The sequence below is a fragment of the Chiloscyllium plagiosum genome, chromosome 21 (genome assembly GCF_004010195.1).
Source record: "Chiloscyllium plagiosum isolate BGI_BamShark_2017 chromosome 21, ASM401019v2, whole genome shotgun sequence".
In the NCBI taxonomy this organism is placed as follows: Eukaryota; Metazoa; Chordata; class Chondrichthyes; order Orectolobiformes; family Hemiscylliidae; genus Chiloscyllium; species Chiloscyllium plagiosum.
Genome location: NC_057730.1, coordinates 25,697,288 through 25,712,179, shown reverse-complemented (window position 1 = coordinate 25,712,179; position 14,892 = coordinate 25,697,288). Strand labels below are relative to the sequence as shown.

The 14,892-nt window shown below is 39.3% G+C and overlaps 1 protein-coding gene across 1 annotated transcript in view; it reads left to right on the top strand.

Annotated features, from left to right (window-relative positions):
• Window positions 1-14,892, top strand: part of clcn7 (chloride channel 7) — a 70,176-nt gene that overhangs the window by 10,251 nt on the left and 45,033 nt on the right. Inside the window, exons 4-8 of the mRNA XM_043711567.1 lie at window positions 1,850-1,915; window positions 3,572-3,704; window positions 3,858-3,967; window positions 4,296-4,376; window positions 9,823-9,885. Of these exons, the coding sequence (XP_043567502.1) occupies window positions 1,850-1,915; window positions 3,572-3,704; window positions 3,858-3,967; window positions 4,296-4,376; window positions 9,823-9,885 (453 nt within the window). The remainder of the gene's footprint in view (window positions 1-1,849; window positions 1,916-3,571; window positions 3,705-3,857; window positions 3,968-4,295; window positions 4,377-9,822; window positions 9,886-14,892) is intronic.

Below are 14,892 nucleotides of genomic sequence, written 5' to 3'. Positions count from 1 at the left end.
TTTATAGTGGCCTGTCCCTGCCGCTTCCGGTTGTGCGTTTCTGCTGTCCGCTGTACATCGACCTGGACCCAATATACCAACCACTACAGCGGACAGCTGAAACTGACAACCGGAAGCGGCAGGGACAGACCACTATAAACACCGGAGAAAACATCAAAGAAGCGCTTCGCAGGAGGCTCTCAAGCACTGATGATGTCGCCTAGCCAGGGGACGAAACGTTTGCAACAAAAACTTCCAGCTCGGCGAACAGAACCACAGCAACGAGCACCCGAGCTACAAATCTTCGCACAAACTTTGACAATTAACATGTTAAGATTGCCCTATGTGGTATTAGAAAGGAATGAACTATTTAAAAGAAATGTACTGTGTTTTTAAAAATAGAACAGTGGATGTATCCCCTGTGGTATGTGGTGGAAGTGTCTGCGAGTGAAGAAAATTTTTCTTTTAGTAGACACTTAGATTGGGGTTTAGAGATCACACGTTATTCAAGCTTTGCCCCTAAGATGTGTGTCTGCTAAGCTCTTTGAATTTCCAGTTACAGATATCTATTTTTCAATCTACATTTTTACACCTTGCAACACTATTGTCAAACTTATGTTCTGAAGGAAGCATTCACTTTCGACAATTTGCACATTTTTCAACACAAGTTTTATCAACCAGTGGGTTGCCCTTGTGCACCTGGGCTCTTAATGGTGACTGTGGAGAGGAGAGCTCTGGAATTGACTGAACCCAAAATATCGCTCCAAATCTTTTTTTTTCCCCTCCTTTCTTTATTATGACCATGTCTGAAAGTGAGTGAGCTTTGAAGTTCCAGCAACTGACTGAGCCCTTGGTCTTATACCAACCCCAACCCCTGGTCTCACTTTCTTAACTTCCTTTCTCTCTTAGTCACTCCATTTTGAGCATTAAATCATGGGCTCACTGTGGAAAAGGGTTTCCTTCACATGAAAAAAATACCTTCCTTCAACTGGTAAAATTTAACTAATAATTAGGAAGGAGAGAACCTTGTGTATTAATCCTAACTTTGACAGATCATTTCTTTCTAGTTAAATTCTAGGATTTTTAATTAATTGCATGATTGCTTCACATGACAATTTTGCCGATACCAATTTGATTTTGAGATACCCAGGAAGTAACAATGGGATCACTTTTTTGTTCTTTACTAAGTGATAACATTGCAGGGTGTACTCCAGCATCCATTTGTATACTCAAATTGTCACTGGATAACCAGAGATGTTCGTGTGTGCTCAGCAACCCAAATCCATTAAATTCAAATATGTTCATGTGGGCAATGTGTATAATGGATGAACAGTGAAATTACTGGTGAATGATATTTGTTTTGAAACAGAATTCATATAGATTTGTGAGTGTGAAAGTGGAATAAAATATTTGTATTAAAATTGTTTAATTCTTTTGAGAATGTACTTTGTACTAATAAAGTAATGAGAAAAAAGGCAATAATAGATGATACAAATCTCAAAAACAAAAATTAAAAAGGAACGTTCAGAAATGGAAAGTAAATAGACACTTGGTCTGAGAACTTTTTCAAGGCTGTCCTTCCTATGGGTTTTAAATTACATTTGTAAATGCAGATAATTTCTAAACTTGCAGTGGTATCTGAATTTGGCCTGTATAATATCACCAGAACATTTATTTGCTACACCATATTCCTGTTGTCAGTCATTGAGGATCTTATTTTGGAACGTATGTGCTGAATTTAAAGTTTATAAAATTTTGCATGTAAATATATAAAATTTGGAAAAAAAGGAGATTGTCCACTGTTTTGTTTGTCAATTCTTGTTACTGTGTCACAGAATGAATTTTAATTTGTTCTTACATTATTTTTTAGAGCCTTGATTATGACAATAGTGAAAACCAGCTATTCATGGAGGAAGAACGACGCATTAGCAAAATAGTACGTACTTTTTTGCAATCTGGTTTTATAATACATTTTCACTTACAGTTGTGTTGTCAGACCAAAAAAAGCCATTCAACCAATATTTTGCCTGTTTTATATTCATGATTTTCTTGTCTGTCAGTCCCTCTTTCATAGGCTTTCTTACATTTGAAGTTTGTCTTTCCTCTCATTTACTCTTTTCTGTGACTCCCTAATTCTTAGTATTGTATCATTTCAGTTCTTACACAGTGAGATGCCAGCTAATGTGTACCAAGTTGGGAGTAAAATTGAACTATGTAAGAAGCTGGTGCATTATGGACACGTGAGAATGAAAGTAGAGAATTGAGTCTCTGGCTGGGAAAGAGTTTTTTGTTTTGCTTTTATTGTCTGGTATTTGTCAATAGGTACATAAACAGGTTTTTCAGTTATCTTTTAAGTCAATTATGTAATGGTTTATATACCCCATATAATTTTGTGAAATCAACTGCTGTCTGTAATAGTGAATAACTAACATTGGCAGTCTACCAGCATTCAGTACAACAGTGGAAAGGAGGTTTTGGTTTGAGTGTATTTATTCAACTAGTCATAGGTTAAAGCATTAAAACTTTGCTTGAGTGATTTGAACATAAGCAAAATGAACATGACTAGGACTTGCCTGTGAATAGACTACAACAGTTTGTTTATTTCGAAATGTAAGCTATGCATCCAAATGTAGTGCCCCAAAAAGCGGGAAGATCATAGTAGGAGAGGGAAAGCCACAGCATGAGAAGAGGTTTATCTTTTTAAAGCCAATGAGCGAAGACACAACAGTTTGACAAACTGATGTTGAGCCCTGAGCTATATGTTTGATATTAGAGATGCGGTGCAAGATCTTCATTTTCATAATTTTATTAGCTCATTTACCATTCTATTGTCAGCACACCAAAACAGCATGTATATCTGTGGAAATAAAGTTGCAATATGTTGAGGTAAACACTCATTCTGACTTGTTACAATAACTGGTTATTGTACTGAACTTTTCTGAGTGAGCTGACTGATCTTAATACAGAAGGTGCTACTCAGTGTACATTCACGAAGTGCCTTAGAAATATTTTAATTGATTTTGTTCTTTTTATTCTTTCGTGGAATGAGTGTGTGACTGGTAAGACTGGCATTTGTTACCCAGCCGATTATGCCTTTAACTGTGAGAGACTTGTTAATCTGCTTCAGAGAGCTAATATGATGGACTTCCCTCTTTAAGGAACATTAATGAATGAGATTAGCCATTATGACAATTAATGATAGTCTCATAGTCACCATTCCTAGGACTAGCTTTTAATTCTAGATTTACCAATTGAGTATTGAAATTTGAACATTGACTTTAAATTCCATCAGCTGCCCTAATGGGATTTGAACTCAAGTCCCAGAGCATTCGTCTGGATTTTTGCATTACTGTTCAGTGATATCACTGTCATGCCACTGTCCCCTCTTAATTGATAATTTGGCTACCTGATTAGCTAAATATGTGCAGTCACTCATTTTCTGTCAACAAGAGGTATCATGTTCCGCAGCTATTGGATTTATATGCTTTTTAATTTCAACCCTGATTTATAGAGGCTTTTCTGAAATTGTGTAATAGCCTAATGATATTTAATACAGATACTGATTTACAGTTTTTCTCTTCCCTTCACTTAGGGTGTTCATGTACTTGAAATCAAAAGATGGGTTGTCTGTGGCTTCATAGGAATCTTTACTGGCCTGATAGCCTGTTTTATTGATATTGTTGTGGAAAAACTTGCTGATGAAAAGTACAAAGTAGTTAAAGAAAGTATCCTTTTCCATTCTTTTTTCAACTGCATAACATATCACAATTGCTGGTTTGTTTTTGCTTATGATTGCATAATAATTTTCATGATTGTATAATATTTTTGCTCAAAATGTTTAATCAGATTTCTATTATCTTTCCTTAAATAATACTTAGATATCGATAAAGCTATTGAAGGAGGTGGATTATCCATTTCACTTGTCCTTTGGGCATCAATGAATGCTGGTTTTGTGATGATTGGCTCTATTTTGGTGGCATTTGTAGAGGTAGTGAAATTTATTATGACTGTACAGTATTTTCAGCCTAAATTTATAAAGGATGTTAGTATCAGCATGCTGAAATTAACATTCAAAATGTCTGCGTTTTATAAATTTGCAACAATATGATACAGTATCCTATTAAATATGTGATATCTATTTTGGTAATTGAGAGTGTGTCAGACTTGAAATATCAGCTGTTTGTCTCTCCACAGATGCTGCCTAGTCTACTGAGTTTGTCCAACGTTTTCTTTTCTTTTTTTAAAAAAATTCTGACCATTTTGGAGGGCAATGCTGAATTATTTTTGTGACTTCTTTTATTTAATGTTTGCTTTAGCCTGTAGCAGCTGGCAGTGGAATTCCCCAGATCAAATGTTATCTTAATGGAGTAAAGGTCCCACATGTTGTTCGACTTAAGGTAGGTTCAATGTTTGATTTAAGTAAATTGTGTGGAATTTGCTCTTAACCTCTAATTTGGCAACTGAAAAGTTGTATGCTGGAAAAAGACTTACATGAAAAACTGCAGTTTGTGATTGACAGCACTTTTTTTTTAAATTAAAACAGCTGAATTATAATGACTTGATATTTGACGGTTTAATATTTAAATTATGAAATATGCAAAGAATACAATACATTCAGGATGACTGGATAATTCGAAGTTGTCAAAATACTTTTAGACATATAATCACTTTTGTAGTATAGGAAGAACAGCAAGCCTTAACAAATAGCAATGGACAAATTACAACATGATTCACTGTGGCTCAGTCAGCCGCACTCTTGCCTCTGAATCTCAAGGATTAGGTTCATGTCATGGACTTGAGCAAAATAATTAAGGCTGGCATGCCAGTCCAGTACTGAATGTGCTGCATTATTGGAGATGTCATCAATCAATTGAGCTATCCTTGGTGTCTTGTGCAATATCAATCCTTTAATGGAAAATACAAACAATACTGGTCATTCACATATTGATGTATGTGGCAATTTGCTGCATGCAAATTGTCTACAAGTTTCCATTGCAATACTTACTTAATATCAGAAGTATTCCATTAACTCAAAATACTTTGAAGTCCTGTGTTGTAAAATGTGCAATATAAATATAATTTTTTTGTCATTTCTTTTTGTTGAATCATAGTGGTGCTTATTGAGGGATAAACTCCCACCTGTTCTTCAAAATTCAAAATGGGATCTTTTATGCCTGCCAGAGAGAGCAGACAAAACCTTAGTTTAATGTCCTATCTGAAAGATTCCATCTCTGACAATCCAGCATTTCCTCAGTATTCTGAGTCACAGAAATGTTGAGTACAGAAGGAGGTCCATGTCTGCACTGGCTCAATAAAAGAGTATCATGACTCAATGCTGTTCTCCTCCTGCTTTCCCATATTCTTACACTTGGTTTGTATTTGAATAATTATCTAATGCCCTCTTGAATGCCTGAATTGAACATGCCGCCATTATACTTCCACAGTGTGTTCTCGACCCAAACTACTCATTGTGTGAAAACAGTTGTTCTTGCATTTCTTTCTACTTTTGTAAATCACTTTAAATGTTTGCCATCTCAATTTTGACCCTTTTACCCCTAAAAGTATCCAGATCCCCTCGTGATTTTGGAATCTCCCCTCAGCTTTTTGCTTTCTATGGAGAACAGTTCCAATCCCTCCACTCTATCCTCATAACTGAAATTTCTTAGCCTGGGAAGCATTTCTGTAAATTATACTAGTAAGATGCTAATTGTCAATTAGATATTTTTGCTCAAAGGATCTTGAGTGTGACCCACAACCTTCTGAAATGGTGGTTTTCTTGTTGCTGATTTTTTCATAATTTTTATTTTTATTCTTAATTCAAAATTGATTAATGAGCTGGAAATGACTGGTGGATGTTGTGCAGGCTACTTTTGGAATATTGCGTGCAGTTTGGTCTCCTTCCTATCGGAAGGATGTTGCGAAACTTGAAAGGGTTCACAAAAGATTTACAAGGCTGTTGCCAGGATTGGAGGATTTGAGCTATAGCGAGAGGCTGAACAGGCTGGGGCTGTTTCCTCTGGAGCGTCAGAAGTTGAAGGATGACCTTTATAGATGTTTATAAAATGATGAGGGGCATAGATAGGATAAATAGACAAAGTCTTTACCGTGGGGTGGGGGAGTCCAGATCTAGAGGGCATAGGTTTAGGTGAGTGGGGAAAGATATAAAAGTGACCAATGGGGCAACGTTTTCATGTGGCGGGTGGTGTGTGTATGGAATGAGCTGCCAGAGGAAGTAGTACAATTGCAGCTTTTAAAGAGCATTCTGAATGGGTGTATGAATAGGAAGGGTGTGGAAGGTTATGGGCTTGGTACTGGCAAGTGGGACTAGATTAGGTTGGGATATCTGGTTGACATGGACGAGTTGGACCAAAGGGTCTGTTTCCATGCTATGCATCTCTATGACTCTATGTTAGGACAGCTTGTGATTAACGGAAAAGAACAGGTCAAACAAACTTTGTTTGTGAGGTCAGGGGGCCAATTAGAAGGCAAATTACAGGCGAAGCCTTAGAGTCAGACACAGCAGCCCCATAAAGAGCATTGTTTAAATGGAAAGTCGAAGTTGGCTTTCAATGATGTCAGTACCTGGGGATTAGTTCCAGAAATTCTATAAGAGATCCTATGTTCAATTACATGGTAGTTGAGGCCTCAGAGTTGATCAGTCTATCAGGATGGAGCCAGAATTAGTGGCTTTTTTGAGATGATTCTGGGCTACTGTTAAGACAGTATGAAGATTTGAAAGCTCCCTGGCTAATCTGATATGCCAGCATCCAGAAGCCCAGAGAGAGCGGAGTTAGAAGTATTGCTGCCTTTGAGTGCGTGAACTGGTATCCCTAATCAATGTTTCTGAAAAGCAACCAAGGAGTTCAAATTTGTGCCTGCGAAACAGTACATCATGAAAGTCATTTAAATAATATAGCCAGTTTTGTTATTTTCTTAAATTTGTCCTTTAACTTTGTCTTTTGTGTGAATGTTGGCCAAAAATGCATACTTTTGATTTAAAGCACAAACATTAATCAGCATATCCTGTTGTTTAATTTTTTCTTTGCTAACAAAATGCAAAATAACATTTTAAGTCTTTTGTTTAATGTACAAACTGATTTCTGGAAACTAATTATTTTCAAAGTCGGGGATTGATTATTCAGAATTCTAGTTAGGCACCATTGGAGTGAGTATTTGGGGGTCCTCAATATAATTTTATTGTGTAGTGAATGCAGAGATAGAAAGGCTGATTTGAATTGGCTGGCTGTCTCCATGTCTTAACTCTGTTCATATATATAATGCATTAAGTTAATGTTTTAATTTATTCTTGAAACTGGGGCTTTAGACTGACACCTTGGTTTGAAGAGTTACATTGAGGTCAGATTGCCTAAACTTGTATCCTTTATGATAGTTCACTACTAGCTTCTTTATATCGAGGGGATACAATTATAGGAGGATTCAACAAAATTGAATAGATACCTTTGCTATCCAGTGAGGAAACTTGAAAATGAATTGTGTTATCAATTTCTGTTAGGTAAGGGCATTGAAGGATGTAAATCAAAGGCAGATACATTGAGTTGAGGGATAGATCAAGTATGATCTCATTACATGCTGGAAGAAACTGAAGGGCGAAACAATGTGTCACTCTAATTAACTTGTCATATTTTCAAATAAGCAATGTCTATTCATAAATTGAATATGGCTAATAAAAGTGATCTGGATGCAGGAAATGTGTTCTATATTGATTTACTTAAAAGAGAAGGGAAAAGGAGAAAAATAATGCTGATTTTGAATGCGTATTTGTTCACAATATATTGCATGTTTTCCTTTCAGGGGAAGTGAAATAAGTACTGTGTAGTCTTTGGTTCCCATTCGCCATGTTAGTTCTGCAATGACTTTTGTTCCTTATTCTGAATAGAATGCTTACCATCTCCCACTCTGTACACATCTTCATTCTTGTAAATCCACAGGATGCGCAATTGAATTTTTATAGTGCATGGTCAGTTTAGCAACTCATCTTGAGATTTGGCTGTACTATGAACATGCTGACATGCAAAGAAAGCTTACAATAGTTTTTGTATGACCAACCAGCTAGTTGAAACCCTGGTCCCTCAATTTCTAATCATGAGAAACTCATGGCTTTCTCTGTCACAAAGATAACGATTTCATGCTCAAAGCATTAAATGTGGTGCCAGGAATGGTCAATGCTGACTGACTCTTCACTCTTGCCAGTGAGAGAGCTTGCTGGATCAAGCTCCAGTCAAGTAGGTACAAGACAACCGGTAAGTTGCTTGGTGAATCATGGGCCACTATTCAAATCCTACATTGCTAATTAGATGTCAGCTGTTTTTGGGTCCTAGATATTATTGCTGGATGTCTGGTCTTCAGAGAATCCAATGGTACGAAGGGAGAATCCAATGCTACGAAGGGAGAATTTACTTTCTGATCTGATAGGAAGGAGGAGTCAGAGAGGAGGTGTGTGTCAGAGAAAAGAATAGGGTGGCGGCTTCTGTATCCACCCTCTTTTGCTTATCTATATTCTTAATTTGGGCAAATAGAGATAATTCCACCCTAGCAGACAGATCTCCCTAGTTTCCTAGTCAAGAAACAAGCCTTTCTCTTCCTTGGGAAGATAAGCTGCTGGCAAGTCAAAACCATTAAATACCTGCTTGATCTACTTAGTTTACTTTCTTCATTCTTCCCACCTCAGTCATTATCTCTCCAGGACCATCTCACCCAGTTACTTCGTCGTCTTGCCAACTTTCTCATTCACCCCATGGAAGGGAAAATGATACTGTCTGACTTGGAACATCTTTTGATCTGTCTGTGCATTTTTCTTCTTTTCCTTGAACATGCATCTTTTTCTAGTTTCTCTCCAACTTGGGACTTATTTTTGTCCTGGAGCCGTACCACCAACTCTCATCATCATATCTCCATTAGACTATTGATGATCAGCTTAATTTCTGACACTGTACCAGGTGATGTTATCAAGACACTAACCTCTTCACAAATCTGTTGCCATCTCTGCAAACAAAATCTGTCCTTTCAAACATCTATCCCATGTGCAGTCTCCTTTTCCTCTCTCATCCTCATCCTGTGTGGACCCTCCGAACACCATCTTTCTGACAACTCCCAAGAATCTGTCAAGTCACATTTTCCCTTCGGTCACAGCATACATCATGCTTTTAAAACTGCATTCAATAAAGTACATGCTGTTTAAAAATGTCGTGAAAATCTCAGTTTTGTAAACAATAGCAGGGGGTACAACAGCCTGGAAGTGATGGTAAACTATTATAAATCGGTAGATAGGTCTCAAAAGGGAGAAGGGAATAAGACATATAGCTACAGGTCTAGCAGCCAAGCCTGGACTGTGGAAACTTATTGGAAAGAATTTTGATGAAAGAATAAATCTTGATTAATAGCACAGATTTATTGAGGTTAGATCTGATAAACGTGATGTCATATTTTGAGGAGTTAACAAGAGTGGGGTTAGTGAATTTGATACATGCTGTATCAATTCTAACAGGGCTTTTGGTAGAGTGCTGACAAAAACAAAGGCCATGGGGTCCAAGGCAAAGTAGCGAGTTGGGTTCAAACTTGGCTTGGAGATTGGCTAAGCATATTGCTTCATGAATATTTCTGTGGGTTATATCAAACATTTTAATGGGAAGGAAGGAGGTATGATTAAGCTATTTACTGGCACTTTTGATGGCAAAAGAAGCTGTAGACTGAAGAGCGATTTCAAGAGGCTGGTCAGGCAGGTGGAGTAGTAGCTTTCTGTCCACTCTCCTCATTGCGGACTGACCTACCTCCCTTTGTAAAGAACTGTTGCTCTTCAGAGTTTTGGTTCTGTTTGTCTTGCAGACTCTGATGGTCAAAGTACTTGGCGTGATCTCCTCTGTTGTTGGTGGACTGGCAGTTGGGAAGGTAATGTACAACAGAGATAGCCACATGCTGTTTCTCTACAAGTTCTGTTTCCCATATCCTGCATGAACTGCTTTGCATCATCTTTTCTGATGGTTTTGAAATCTGGAAATGTTTTATGGTATATATTAAAGTCATGCATTAAGCATTTAGTATTTAATTCCAAAATACATTAATTAGTATTAAGCCAAATGTGCATTCTTGATTAAATCTGATAAAGCAAGTCATTGTTTTGGTATGCTTTTAATAGAGATCCAGTCATGAGTATTTTTTGGCTTCTGTTAGGAATACTAATGAGTCAGTGGTCTGTCCTAAAACTTATGTTGCTGCTGTGCTAGATTAGCACAGCCATTTTAAACAGAAAGCCTTAGTTCTGTCATGTGCTGTGCAGACTATTGTGTTTCCTGTTTTGCTCATTTTAAGCTGGACATAAATAAGTGGTTTGAAATAGGGAGTTACAGTTAGGAAGCAAACGTTTTATAAGTTGTGTTTAACAAAATTGTTGGGCAATTTGATGGCCTATAAGAAATTGCATAAGTTGTGGTTGGGTCTGATTTGCCATTCATTCCTTGCAACACATATATGTGCTTAGAGCTACAAAGACTGCTCACCAGCCTTCCAGTTTACGTTCTGCCAAGGCCACTCAACTCTGGACCTCATTTCAGATTTGAATCAACAAGGGCAAAAGAGCTGTATTTCAGAGGTCAAGTGAGTCTAACAATCTAACAGTCCTTGACATCAAGGCCACATTTGACTGACTGACTGATACATTAAGGAGCCCTAGCAAAACTGGTATCAATGGGAATTGGGATAAACTCTTCACTGGTTGAAGTCGTACCTGGCACAGAGCAAGATAGGTTGTTGGTTTTGGATGTCAGTCCTCTACATCCTCAGGGAAGTGTCTTAGACCCAACCATCTTCAGCTGCTTCAATAATGACTTTCCCTCTATTATAAGGCCAGAGTGTGGGTGTTTGCTGATGAAAGCACAATGTTCAGTACTTTTTACGACTCCTCATACTGAAGTAGCCAATGTTCAAATGTAACAAGACCTGGACAGCATCCAGTGAAAAGTGGCAAGTAATATTCATGCCACAAATGCCAGGCACTGACTATCTCTCATAAGAGACGATCCATCTACCATCCCTAGATATTCAATTAATCCCCCAAAATCAACATCCTGGTGATTACCATTGGTCAGAAACTCAACTAAACTCACTGTAGAAATACAGTGGTCACAGGAGCAGGTCAGAGGCTAGGAATGCAGCAATAAGTAACTTCACACCTGACTCCCCAAAGCCTGTCCATGATCTCCAAGGCAAGTTAGGAGTGTGATGGAATACTGTCCACTTGCCTGAATGGGTGCAGCTCCAACGACACTCAAGAAGTTTGACACCATGGAGGGCAAGCAGCCTACTTGATTGTCACCACATCGACTCCCATCACCACCAATGCTCAGTAGCAGCAGTGTGTACTATCTACCAGATGCACTGCACAAATTCACCTTAGTCAGCACCTTCCAAACCCATGATCACTTCCACCTAGTAAGACAAGAACAGCAGATATTTGGATATACCACCATCTACAAGTTTCCCTCCAAGCCGCTCACCAGCCTGATTTGGAAATGTATCACCTTTCATTCATTGTCATTATGTTAGCAACCTAGAATTCCCTCCCTAACAATATTGTGGGTTTAATTTCAGCATGTGGACTACAGCAGTTCAAGCGGCAGCTCATCTCCACCTTATCAAGGACAGCTAAGGATGGGCAACAAATTCTGGACAGCCAGTAATGCCCATGTCCCGTGGGTGAATGAATTTTTAAAAAAGTCAAGTTCTGATCATTTGAAAAATATAAGTGTAAAGTGAAAACAGGAATTGCAAGTTGCCTAACTTATTCATACATAGATTTCTGAAATATTCTATTTGGTGAAAGTTTGGATTGTGGTAGTGTTTGCAGATTTATATCAGCCTCAATTTATTGAGGGTAATTTAATGCACCTGTTTTTATTTTAGTAAAGTTAGTTAAAATTATTCAACTGACTTTTTAAATTCAAACTTTATTTAATACTAAAGTTATTTCCTGGCTACAGAAATGCTGCTGGACTCTCCCTTCTGGGAGAAAATTTGTGGCTTTTAATGTTGGTTTCATGAATATCTCAGATTGCTTAAGTGTCTGCTTAAATCTGTGCTTTCTGATGACATGAGACTGTAGGAACAGGGCAATAATACAATCAAGGCTGATTGAATATTTCAACCCATTTTTACACTCACTATCTGGATTATCCTTATGCCATTAATAATCAAACATTTATCAACTTTTGCTTTAAATTTACTCAATGACTAAGCTTCCACAGCCCTCTGGATAGAGAATTCCAAAGATTCACCAACCTTTAAATAAAAAACCTTTCTCTTCATCTCAGTCCTAACTGGCATCTTCCATATTTTTAAATTATGGCCTCTGTTTCTAATCTCCTCAACCAGATGGAGTACATCTATATTTATAAGTAACATTTGTGCTGCACAACTATCAGACAGTGACAATCTCTAGCTCAAGAGTCAACTTGTATCTCTCCTTGACTATGAATGGCATTCCCATTGTCAAATCTTACACCATAAATATCCTGGGCCCAGTGCTGGCCAAAGCTGCCATGTAATTACTGTGCAACAAGAAGGTCAGAAGCTGTGTCTTCTGTGATAAATAACTTGTCTATTGATTCTCCAAAGTCTTCCATAAGGCATAACTCTGTGTAAAAGAATACTATATTCTCCACTTACCTCACTGAAGTGCAGCTCCAAAAACACTCAAGATGCTTGATGCCATCCAGGATCAAGGCCCTCTTGATTATTCAAAACCCTGCAGCTCTCCACCCACAAGCACTGTGGAAGTAGCTTTACCACCTGAACAATTACAGTTGAAGAAAGTAGTTTAGCACCAATTTTGAGAATTCACTTCTACATGGGCATTGAATGCCGGGTTTTTCAACAGTGCACATATTCTGTGACTGAAGAAAATAAACATAGAACAGTACAGCACAGAACAGGCCCTTCAGCCCACGATGATGTGCCGACCACTGATCCTCATGTATGCACCCTCAAATTTCTGTGACCATATGTATGTCGATGAGTCTCTTAAATGTCCCCAATGACTCTGCCTCCACAACTGCTGCTGGCAACGCATTCCATGCTCTCTCAACTCTCTGTGTAAAGAACCCGCCTCTGACATCCCCTCTGTACTTTCCTCCAACCAGCTTAAAACTATGACCCCTCGTGTTGGTCATTTCTGCTCTGGGAAATAGTCTCTGGCTATCGACTGTATCTATGCCTCTCATTACCTTGTATACCTCAATTAGGTCCCCTCTTCTCCTCCTTTTCTCCAATGAAAAAAGTCCGAGCTCAGTCAACCTCTCTTCATAAGATAAGCCCTCCAGTCCAGGCAGCATCCTGGTAAACCTCTTCTGAACCCGCTCCAAAGCATCCACATCTTTCAATGTCGCCAATAGGGTGACCAGAACTGGACTCAGTATTCCAAGTGCGGTCTAACCAAAGTTTTATAGAGCTGCAACAAGATCTCACGACTCTTAAACTCAATACCCCTGTTAATGAAAGCCAAAACACCATATGCTTTCTTAACAACCCTGTCCACTTGGGACAGGAGCGGGACCAGCGGGGGAAGTGACGAGGACCAGAGGGGCAGCTGGGAAGGAAAGCAGTGACCATATATATCAGCAAGGCGGCTAAACCCGAGACTCTACTACTGTAGAGTCTCCCACCCTCCCTCCTCCTCTAACCTAGTTAATAAGGTAATGTTCATTCTAAACTTCCTCTATTGGATATAAGTTTGTTATTAATTTTTATAGCAACTTGAACTAAGCTTTCTACTTTAGTACTGAGTGGGTGTTCAGATAAGCCAGGTATGGATGCTAGGGCAGTTGCTTGCTTCTCCTGCAGAATGTGGCAGGTGGAAGACATGGCACATGTCTCCGCTGGCTACGTCTGTGGGAAGTACACCCAACTCCAGCTCCTTGAAAACCGTGTTAGGTAATTGGAGCTGGAGCTGGATGAACTACGGATCATTTGGGAGGCTGAGGGGGTAATTGAGAGGAGTTACCGGGAGTTGGTCACTCCTAAGGCTCAGGACAAGGATAAATGGGTTACAGTTGGGGGGAGGAAAGGGGACAGTCAGACAGTGCAGAGATCCCCTGTGGACATTCCCCTCAGCAATAAGTATACCATTTTGGATACTGCTGCGGGGGGGGAAATGACCTACCAGAGGAAAGCCATAGCAGTCAGTTCTCTGGCACTGAGCCTGACACTGTGGCAAAGAAGGGAAGGGGGCAGAATAGAAAAGTACTCGTGGTAGGGGACTCGATAGTTAGGGGAATCGACAGGAGATTTTGTGGTCAGGATCGGGATTCCCAGAAGGTATGTTGCCTCCCTGGTGCCAGGGTCCGGGACGTCTCCGATTGGGTGTATATGGTTCTAAAAGGGGAGGGCGAACAGCCAGAAATTTTGTTACATATTGGCACTAATGATATAGCTATGAAAAGGATCGAGGATATAAAAAGTGATTTCAGGGAGTTAGGATGGAAGCTGCAAAGCAGGATGAACAGAGTAGTGTTCTCTAGTATACTACCGGTGCCACGAGATAGCGAGGCGAGGAACAGGGAGAGGGCGCAGCTTAATACGTGGCTGTGCAGCTGGTGTAGGAGGGAGGGCTTCAGATATGCCGATAATTGGGATGCCTCCTGGGGAAGGTGGGACCTGTACAAGAAGGACGGGTTGCATCTGAACTGGAAGGGGACCAATGTCTTGGGTGGCAGTTTTGCACGAGTAGTTCGAGAGGGTTTAAACTAGTATGGCAGGGGGGTGGGAACCTGAGCTGTATACCGGAGATGAGAAAGTGAGGTCTGCAGATGCTGGAGATCAGAGCTGGAAATGTGTTGCTGGAAAAGCGCAGCAGGTCAGGCAGCATCCAGGGAACAGGAGAATCGACGTTTCGGGCATAAGCCC